Raw genomic sequence first — 9871 nt, forward strand, 5'->3', positions numbered from 1 at the left:
AGAAAAAAGAAAACGAAAAAGAACATAAACAACTGAAAAAGGTCAAATGTCGCTCTTCTTCATAGCTTCATCTGTTGGCGCAACATGGGTCGCTCTTTTCTTCCGATGGATGTGTCGCACACAGAGTCACAGACGCGGAGCGTGCAGAGGGTTCAGATATAACCAGCGGAGTGCTAGAAGAAACAAATGAACTCACACTGTCATGTTCCAAACAATCTTTTGTGTTGTGTACACTTCGCCCAGCTCTTGGTCCACACGTGACCTCATTGTACGACTCCCACCAATGACGACCAGAAGAGAGTTCTTTCTCTGAAGCAAACATGCACCGGAACGGACGGGAACTTGGTGCTCTTGGGTTCTCGCGCATCCTATGTCCGTCAAAAAAATTAGTAATTCAATTTTTTTTAAAATACAGATTTTTTTGGGAATCAAACATGATTAGGTATTCTACCCATATAAAAAGTTTGGATAAGAAATGATTCATTTTGACTTCAGGGCAAAAAAGAGAAGTCTATGACAACAATATAGTACTTGTATATAGCGTTTTTTGCCGAATCTTCGACCCAGGATACAACAAAAGTCTTTCTCTAACGAATCTTTTTATACGACTACAATATTTGATCATGTCTGGTGCCAAAGAAGTTTCGGGATTTTTTGAACTTCTTTTTGAATTATTAATATATTTTTTTGGATATACGGTGCGCTGGTACCCAGGTTCTCTTTTGTATTTTCCACATCGGGACTAACTAGTCTCACATTTTGACTCCTCAGGAGAAAAACAAGCAAGCCGATTCCCTGATTAATCTGAAAAGGTCAGGGCCATTTCGTTTCTGCAAAATCCTACTCTCCAACAGATTACTTGTTAATACGGTGAAAATGACAGCAGATCACCATCAATCCATCGATGGTATTTAAGCACAAATCACTTTCCGGCCTCAAAAAATCACAGGGGCCGTCCAATGGAAACGGCACCGCTTGCCAAACAGAGCGAATTTACCCAATCAACATCAGCAATAAATCCCCCACAAAAAAAAATCCAGCAACAAATACAAATCCAAGAGAGAACATCAGTTATAAATACAGGTCAATTCATCAAATCACCTTTCTTTTTTCTGCTGAATCTTACTGGCAGTGAATCGATCAATACTAATTTTACATGGTACCGGAGCCCGGCCGGCAGCTCGCCATGGCATCTAGATGGACGACAAAGTCGTGTACACGCAGACAAACTGACAAGTTATGACTTATGAGAGGTTCTTCCATGCATTGCAGACTACATTCCTCATTATTGTGGAAATTACACGCGTATAGTTGTAACTGGCTTGATTTCTTGATTATTTTGCTGAAGGTGCATCTGGCTGATTCTGGGGCAGTGCGGCTTGAAATGCCGGAATTTCCATGTAGGCATCGTGAAGTCGCGACAAGGTTGGGTATTTCGTCTGCAAGAAAAGGAAAGCTTGTTGCTGTTGGTTTTCTGATGAGTATGTAGGGTGAGAGCAGCAGAAATCTTAATTTGCACAAAGAATATCAGAGAGGAAGTGAATACCATATCAATCTGGAAGCGATTGATGGCGGCATGGATCTGTGGGGCTAGACACACATCTCCCTGCCAAGGCCACAAATGTACATGTATCAGAAATTCAGAATATATAGTTCAAGATTAGTATTAGTAGTAGCACATTCAGTAATAATAGTGACATGATAATTAAGGAAATGGGGAGTCCGGAATGGAATTTTGAAATATGTGTGGAGAAAATTATGCATGATCAATTTGGTCATGTTGACTTGGAAGTTCATTTCGAGGTGACTGATCAAGGAAAAGCATCAAACATGTAGTATCAGTGAAGAAGTGTGTAGGCTCAGAAACACAAACCAAATGGACTTCATCTCCGACGCAATATTTGCTGTCACATCCATCCAAGAGCTTTTCTATTGCTGCAACAAATAGTAAGAGCAGACCAAGAGTAAGATTATTTTGGTCAACTGAACAAATAATAAGTATGGTTGACGGCGGTCAGAACTCAGAACAGCACAACTGAACATCTCTCTGTCACATATGATCGAAGAATGGCTAAGAGAAAAGGAAGTCTAGAGGAAAACAGAGAGAGATTCCAAATTCCTTTTTTCTCAAATCTGCAGGTATATAACTGTGCAGACAGTATGTTGCGAAATATTGCACCTTTGAAGCCCTTGTCAATATAACGTTGAACCACCTCAAGGCTCTCATCGGGGCTCAACCTACCCTCATGCAAACCCTGCAAAGTAAACAAATATAAATAGTGCACACACAAACACTGTCAAACTCGTACTGAAAAAATCGTTGAAAATTAAGACGAAATCTTGTCAGCGGTAGCTAACTCTCGGTAAAAACCCACAATTACGCCGTAGCCTTGGAGAGGTTGGATGCTTGAGCAAACTATGTTCGCAATCTGCAACAAGCAAAAAATGTAATTAGCTACTCCATATGGAGTTACCGGTAAGTGTGCTGAACAACTATGGTTCGAAAAAAGAGTTTTGAACAACTATGGTTCATGTGATTAACAAGACACAGAAGTAGAACTATAGAAGAGATTTTTCTACTCCCTCTGTTCACTTTTGTAAGACGTTTTAGACAGCTGAAATTGAACTGTTTTAGGTGTTGTCTTAAATGTCTAAAACGTCTTACAAAAGCGAACGGAGGGAGTAGAAAAAAGAGCCAAAGAAGATCTTTAGCCGGACATATACCTGAAGATCAAGACCTTTCGTTTTGATATCTTTAGGTACGAGAGGATGCTGAGGATACTTATCTTCCAGATACTGCTCAGTGCATTAGAAAGACGCTTGTTAACTAGTAACAGAGGGACAGGAATGCTGAAGAAACACATTCTTAATCCACTGAAGCAAGAATTGTGACTCACCAACATGATAGCGAGAGAATCAGATAGAACAAAGTCCCCATCTACCAATGCTGGTATGTATTTGATCGGGTTTATTTTTTCATAGTCTGCAATAAGAAATCCATAACGGTGAATTCTCCTAAAGCAGAATACAAATTATGCGTTTTTCAACATTCCGTAGATTTCAGCATCGGGAATAGATGGGTACAACATGCATTGCAATTGTATCATTGATCAAGCCAAGATTTTCATCATCAAAGATGGTGCACAAAGTTGTTATAGCAGACTAAGCTAATGTCCAGGGAAGGAATAGTCTATGCGCAGTTCCCTGCAGATTAGGCAGCTACTAGCCTAGTAATAAGGCATAAGTAGGCATGCATCACGAGGCAACTCTGACCAGTTGGCATTTTGAGCTCTCATCAATTGCAAACCGGAAATGAGATGTTTAAAAAAAAACGGGATGAGATGGCTTTATAATTACTATGCGGATGTTATCTGGTAAATATGAGTACCTGGATCTGTCCGAGGATTGACTGCCTTGTACTCATAGTCCACACCTGCACCATAGAGAGAATGAATTAATTAGTTTCCTGAACAAGAGCCTACAACTTTTATCATTTAAGTGTGCGCCGAAATTACTACATCTAGTTTGCTCTGCATTAATCATTTTTCTCGAACACACACCTAAGTGTGCATCATAATTATTGTTAGAAGGGAGAGAGGGATTTGGTGGAATTGTTCATTGTATTGCTTGAGCCTCGTGGGCATATATATAGGAGTACAAGGCAAGCCAGAATATTTCCTAGTCTAACCTATGTTTCCTAATACAATCACGTTACTCAACAATTATGATATTCATTTACATGTTCCAGACCCAAAACAAATACACAACTGGTGGCATCTGAAATGTTCCCAACTGAAGAGTGTTCAGAATCTAGAATATACATAATCAACTCTAAGACCATAGGGATGGAGAAGCTGAATTAGGACTAATCCGGGGCTAACATAATCAAGAAAAAAGGAACAGATGAAGCTCCAAACCTCAAGAAGTACTCACCTTTGAGATTGAGAGCGATCCGGACACGGTGAGAGCAAGAGCTGATCCAGGCGCCGTACAGGATGGGCTTGGCCGTCGCCATTGCTGCCTGCTACCCCTTTCTCCTCTTCCTCCACTACTAGATGGAGACGATGCAGCAGTATGTGACTATATTTATTGGTATGAAGAGCCGGAGAAGGGATTGTTCTTCTCCTCTCCTCATGTGAACAGAGAGAGCACCGTGCAGAAAACTGGTGTGAGCAGAGCACAAGGGGACAAGAGCAGAAGATGGTACCCAAGCCTGAGTATCAGACTGATTATGTAGGGCCCACCAGATGCCCCCAGAGTCAGGGAGATGAAGTCACCTTGGACTAGGTGTATGATTGATTGATTGTAGGTGGGTAGAGAAAAGAACAAAATGAGAAGATAAGGCCATCCCAAAATGATATGTTAATCGATGATGTCTTTTTCGGCTTGACAACAGGGAAATAATGTTTGACTCGTCTTCTTCCCTTTCTTCTCTTTATTGATACTAGAATTTTACACTGGCACATACGATAAATTGCATTTATTCACTTTTACAGCAATGTCGTCAAGCTCATCCAGGGGTCTTTGCTTACATGAGCATCTAACTTTGAAATTACATCATAGAATCTCGATCAAACATGAAAAATCTTACAGTCATCGAGGTCCTGATTACTTTACTGGGATGGAGGAGCATCTGGTTGGTTCGCAGGAAGTGCGGCTTGAAATGCAGGATGCTCATTGTAAGCGTCTTGAAGCCTTGCCAAAATAGGGTACTTTGACTGCCAGAGAAAATATCAATACAAGCTTATAACTCTGGTTTCTGAATAATCAGTGCAAGACATTTTCACATTTGCACGTCACATACATACTAAGCAACAGAGAGCTTAGAATAGGGTAACATTGCATACCATATCGATTTGGAAGCGTGTCACACCAGCGTGGATCTGGGGCGCTAAAAACACATCCGCCTGAAAATGGCCACAATATATATAGAACCTACTTAGCTGATGATACACTAACAGAGTTAGCAGGAATGTAAGTAGAGCACTTCAGCACACTCTTCACTGTGACCAGCATATTATGTACTATCAAAGAACAAAGCCTGGGTTTGAGCTTTGCAGCGCACACCATTTGAACTTCATCTCCAGTGGCATATTTGCTGTCACATCCTTCCAGAAGTTTCTCAATCGCTGAAACAAAATTATCGAGGATAGTTCAGACCAACACGGATGCTGTATATGATTATGAACGCGAGACTGAAGCAAGGGGAAAATTGCAAGTGTTCTAAGCTATTTGGTAAACTGAGTGGTAGAAATCGCACCTCTGAAGCCTTTGTCAATATAATATTGAACCATCTGAAGGCTCTCATTGGTGTCCATTGTGCCAAGATATGAACCCTACAAACAATCATATAGAACCAAGCGTATATGGATATTGTCACACTATAATTGAAAGGGAAGTTTAATTCTAGTCTGAAAAAACTTAAAGATTCTATCTGTACGCACAATGACAGCATGGCTCTGAAGAGGCTGGATGCTTGAACACACTATGCTTGCAATCTGCAACAAGGGACAAACTTGTTTTATGAAGTACGCATACTAAAATGTGTAATCAACAACAGCACCTACATAAGTAAGATAGGTTTCAGCTACAAATTAGTTAGTGTCTCCATCTGTTGTAAAACCATTAACTTACAACAAGTTTCATCCAATAAACATCTAAAACTTATTTCAGTGCTTCGAATTGTGTTGTGCTTATATAATTTTAAGCAGACACAATAGTACCTGCAAATTAAGAGCTTTCTTTTTCAGATCTCGGGGTAAGAGAGGACACTGAGGATACTTGTCTTCCATATACTGCTCAATACAAAACAAGCCCGTTAATTGCTAATATATCACTGCACAAGCGTTGTAAGAGTTAATTTTGTAAGCTCAAAAATGCAGTGAAGAGTTGCAGCTTACCAAAATGATTGCAAACGAGTCGGAAACAACAAAATCCCCATCCACTAATGCTGGGACAAACTTAACAGGATTGATTTTCTCATAATCTACAAAGGGAAGCAGCAAGAACAATGAAATAACATCATGAACTACTAAAAAGAACATGAAGCATACCGCATACGTAACATAACGCAGCTTCTACAAAATCATAGTAGCAAAAGGATCAAATAGTTGTGTACTCAGATCCAGGAAAATAGGTATCAAACTTTCATTTATGCTACTGATAAGCAGCTTTCCTTTACACCATTGACACCGGAGAACTGCTTAATTTGCCATCAGAAATGGTACCCTCCGAGCAAGTGACGATTTCATTGTAAAGAAAAAAAAAGAGCAGAGATTCAGCTGTATACCTGGATCTGTCATCGGGTTGGTCGCTCTGTACTCGAAATCCACACCTTTATGATTGGGGGAAATGGTATAATTAGTACATACAGTAGCAAATAGTACCAGTACTAATAAGATCTAAACAGCTCTTATGAACTTTGGTGAAATTTGGGAGCTATTTTCTCTGAATCACATCACTGGTGAGGAAAAGCTCTTCATCCCGGATCTAACTGATAAAGCTGAGCTAGAGCTTTGGCAATCAAGCACCCATAATCCTCACAATAGACTTTTCAAAAGAAAAATCCTCACAATTTGTGATCCCGCGACCTATGCGGCAGAATCAAGAAGCGAGGCTAGCTGGTACGCGTACCTTTGAGGTTAAGGGCGATCCGAACCCGGTGCGAGCAGGAGCTGAACCATTTGCTGTACAGGATCGGCTTCCCCGTTGCTGCCGACATGGCTGCCTCCTCCTTCCGCATCCCAATTCCGCCCAATTGTTTTCTCTGGGGAAACGGTAGTACGAAGCACTAGAGTTTATCCTTCCGTGTGTGTTTTTTCTTTAGAGAAAATATCGTCTATATCTATACCAGTATAAAAAGATTCAAAAGGGCAGATTCAATTTATCTCGGTCATCAAATCATGTCAATCCAACGACCTAGACTGTTTCAATGTCAAGCGCTTAACACGTTTAGCGTGCAATTAATTTCATGTCCAATATAGTAATAATCACATAATAACACGCAAATAATATTTTACTTAATATCTGCATACACTTAATATACTTCCAAATTAACGTGCATTGCACATACACATTGACTAGTACTTGAAAAAGAGGCTTCTAGGTCGAAGCAATTTTGTAGGATAGGACAATGCACGTGCCTTATAGTGGGAGTGTAAATATTCTAGCATGTCAGTTTATGATTTATCTGGTTATATTAATGCGATTTTATAAAATAAATGTTTACCAAATCCGGTCTATGATTTAACTTATATGTTAATAAGAAATTTGATAAGTAATTAAAGTGCAATTGATTTAGAAGATAAATAAATTAAGGTGATTGATTGTCGTACATGAAAAAAAATGAAATATTAAGCCTTACATTCTATTGGAGGCAGTGAGGTTCTATCAACTGGGTCCTTAAGGGCGACTCTCCTACGGCCTATTTTTTTTTTGTTATTGCTAATGACCGTCGGCATACATGCTTCATTGACAGCCTTGTCATTGATGGTACTAGGGTAGTGGACCCCCATTTGATCATGGATCACATTTTCAACTTCTTTTCCTCGCTCCTCGCTGCCAGGCCGACCTCGAGCCTCATCATCTCCCCTAACCTCTGGACTCAGGACAAACGTGTTTTGGTCGACGAGAATGTGGCCCTAATGATTCCTGATACGTCTCCAACGTATCTATAATTTTTTATTGTTTCATACTATTATATTATTTGTTTTGGATGTTGATGGGCTTTATTTTACACTTTTATATTACTTTTGGGACTAACCTATTAACCGAAGGCCCAGCCAAAATTGCTGTTTTTTTTGCCTATTTCAGTGTTTCGTAGAAAAGGAATATCAAACGGAGTCCAAACGGAATGAAACCTTCGGGAACGTGATTTTTAGAACAAACGTGATCCAGGAGACTTAAAATGGACGTCAAGCAATCAACGAGGCGGCCATGAGGCAGGGGACGCACCCACCCCTCTGGCGCGCCCTCCACCCTTGTGGGCCCCTCGTTGCTCAACCGACCTACTTCTTCCTCCTATATATATATATATCTATATACCCCGCAAACATCCAGGAGCACCACGAACCCCTATTTCCACCGTCGCAACCTTTTGTACCCAAGAGATCCCATCTTGGCCTTTTCCGGAGCTCCGCCGGAGGGGGCATTGATCACGGAGGGCCTCTACATCAACTCCATGGCCTCTCCGATGATGTGTGATTAGTTTACCTCAGACCTACGGGTCCATAGCTAGTAGCTAAATGGCTTCTTCTCTCTCTTTGGATCTCAATACAAAGTTCTCCCCGATTCTCTTGGAGATCTATTCGATGTAACTCTTTTTGCGGTGTGTTTGTCGAGATCCGATGAATTGTAGATTTATGATCAAGTCTATCTATGAACAATATTTGAATCTTCTCTGAATTCTTTTATGCATGATTGGTTTATCTTTGCAAGTCTCTTCGAATTATCAGTTTGGTTTGGCCTACTAGATTGATCTTTCTTGCAATGGGATAAGTGTTTAGCTTTGGGTTCAATCTTGCGGTGCTCGATCCCAGTGACAGAAAAGGAAACGACACGTATTGTATTGTTGTCGTCGAGGATAAAAAGATGAGGTTTATATCATATTGCATGAGTTTATCCCTCTACATCATGTCATCTTGCTTAAGGCGTTACTCTGTTCTTATTAACTTAATACTCTAGATGCATGCTGGATAGCGGTCGATGTGTGGAGTAATAGTAGTAGATGCAGAATCGTTTCGGTCTACTTGTCTCGGACGTGATGCCTATATACATGCTCATGCCTAGATATTCTCATAATTATTCGCTTTTCTATCAATTGCTCGACAGTAATTTGTTCACCCATCGTAATACTTATGCTATCTCGAGAGAAGCCACTAGTGAAACCTATGCCCCCCGGGTCTATTTTCCATCATACATGTTTCTAATCTATTTTATTTTGTAATATTTACTTTCAATCTATATCATAAAAATACCAAAAATATTTATCTTATTATTATCATCTCTATCAGATCTCACTCTTGCAAGTGGCCGTGAAGGGATTGACAACCCCTTTATTGCGTTGGTTGCGAGGTTCTTATTTGTTTGTGTAGGTACGAGGTGACTCGCGCGTGGTCTCCTACTGGATTGATACCTTGGTTCTCAAAAACTGAGGGAAATACTTACGCTGCTTTACTGCATCACCCTTTCCTCTTCAAGGGAAAACCAACGCAGTGCTCAAGAGGTAGCAATTCCTCCCTCTGTTGAGGAAATCGATATGGCCATCAATTCTGCTAATATCAACTCGGCCTCGGACCCGGATGGCTTCTCGATCCCATTCTTTAAGCGCTTCTGACCCTCTCTCCGCACGTGGTGTGTAGGATCATACAAGGATTCTGGCTTGGCATTGTCGACATTTCCCGTCTGAATTATGCCGTTCTCACTCTCATTCCCAAGTTCAAAGGCGTCGACTCCATTTCACAGTTCCGTCCCATCGCGCTGATAAATAACTTCGCGAAGTTTCCTGCGAAAGGCATGGCGACTAGGTTAACCCTCGTGGCACATCGCACTATTAGCACGTCCCAGTCTGCCTTTATTAAGGGTAGATTTATTCCATATGGTATTCTCTGCTTACATGAGATTGTGCATGATCTTAGGAAGAGGGGCTCCAAGGCCTTGATCCTTAAACTCGACTTCGAGAAAGCCTACAATTCGGTTAGCTGGGATTTCCTACGCCACGTTCTGCTTGCTAAGGGTTTTGACCCAGGGGTTGTTCACCGACTGATGCAGTTGGTGTTTGGTGGTCATACAACTGTAGCAGTGAATGGATCCATAAGCAATTACTTTGCCAATGGTCGTGGCCTTCGGCAAGGGGATCCGGCTTATCCTATTA

At 40.9% G+C, this 9871-nt stretch overlaps 2 protein-coding genes across 2 annotated transcripts; both read right to left on the reverse strand.

Moving 5' to 3' along the window:
* Window positions 1-1088: 1088 nt before the first annotated feature.
* On the reverse strand, window positions 1089-4190 carry LOC125510026 (glutathione S-transferase). Its single transcript, XM_048675116.1, has 9 exons — window positions 3934-4190; window positions 3389-3433; window positions 2898-2983; window positions 2725-2796; window positions 2376-2429; window positions 2180-2255; window positions 1874-1935; window positions 1547-1606; window positions 1089-1439 (listed from the first exon to the last, which is right to left on the reverse strand). The coding sequence occupies exons 1-9, from the start codon at window positions 4013-4015 to the stop codon at window positions 1335-1337; spliced, it is 642 nt and encodes a 213-aa protein (XP_048531073.1). The 5' UTR covers window positions 4016-4190; the 3' UTR covers window positions 1089-1334.
* Window positions 4191-4401: 211 nt separating this feature from the next.
* LOC125510025 (glutathione S-transferase-like) lies at window positions 4402-6836 on the reverse strand. Its single transcript, XM_048675115.1, has 9 exons — window positions 6634-6836; window positions 6290-6334; window positions 5901-5986; window positions 5724-5795; window positions 5445-5498; window positions 5261-5336; window positions 5068-5129; window positions 4848-4907; window positions 4402-4718 (listed from the first exon to the last, which is right to left on the reverse strand). Exons 1-9 carry the CDS (start codon window positions 6740-6742, stop codon window positions 4614-4616), a joined length of 669 nt encoding a protein of 222 aa, XP_048531072.1. The 5' UTR covers window positions 6743-6836; the 3' UTR covers window positions 4402-4613.
* Between the last annotated feature and the right edge of the window lie 3035 nt (window positions 6837-9871).

The sequence above is a fragment of the Triticum urartu genome, chromosome 5 (genome assembly GCF_003073215.2).
Source record: "Triticum urartu cultivar G1812 chromosome 5, Tu2.1, whole genome shotgun sequence".
NCBI classification, from domain to species: Eukaryota; Viridiplantae; Streptophyta; class Magnoliopsida; order Poales; family Poaceae; genus Triticum; species Triticum urartu.

Excerpts from the sequence above, each read along its gene's own strand:
- LOC125510026 (XM_048675116.1), bottom strand. The coding sequence starts at position 4,015 with ATGGCGACGGCCAAGCCCATCCTGTACGGCGCCTGGATCAGCTCTTGC. Across the intron at positions 1,936-2,179 it reads TATTGACAAGGGCTTCAAAG|CAATAGAAAAGCTCTTGGAT; the intron begins GTGCAATATTTC and ends TATTTGTTGCAG. Across the intron at positions 1,607-1,873 it reads TCGGAGATGAAGTCCATTTG|GGAGATGTGTGTCTAGCCCC; the intron begins GTTTGTGTTTCT and ends TGGCCTTGGCAG.
- LOC125510025 (XM_048675115.1), bottom strand. The coding sequence starts at position 6,742 with ATGCGGAAGGAGGAGGCAGCCATGTCGGCAGCAACGGGGAAGCCGATC. Across the intron at positions 5,796-5,900 it reads ACTCGTTTGCAATCATTTTG|TATATGGAAGACAAGTATCC; the intron begins GTAAGCTGCAAC and ends TGTATTGAGCAG. Across the intron at positions 5,337-5,444 it reads TTCAGAGCCATGCTGTCATT|GGTTCATATCTTGGCACAAT; the intron begins GTGCGTACAGAT and ends GATTGTTTGTAG.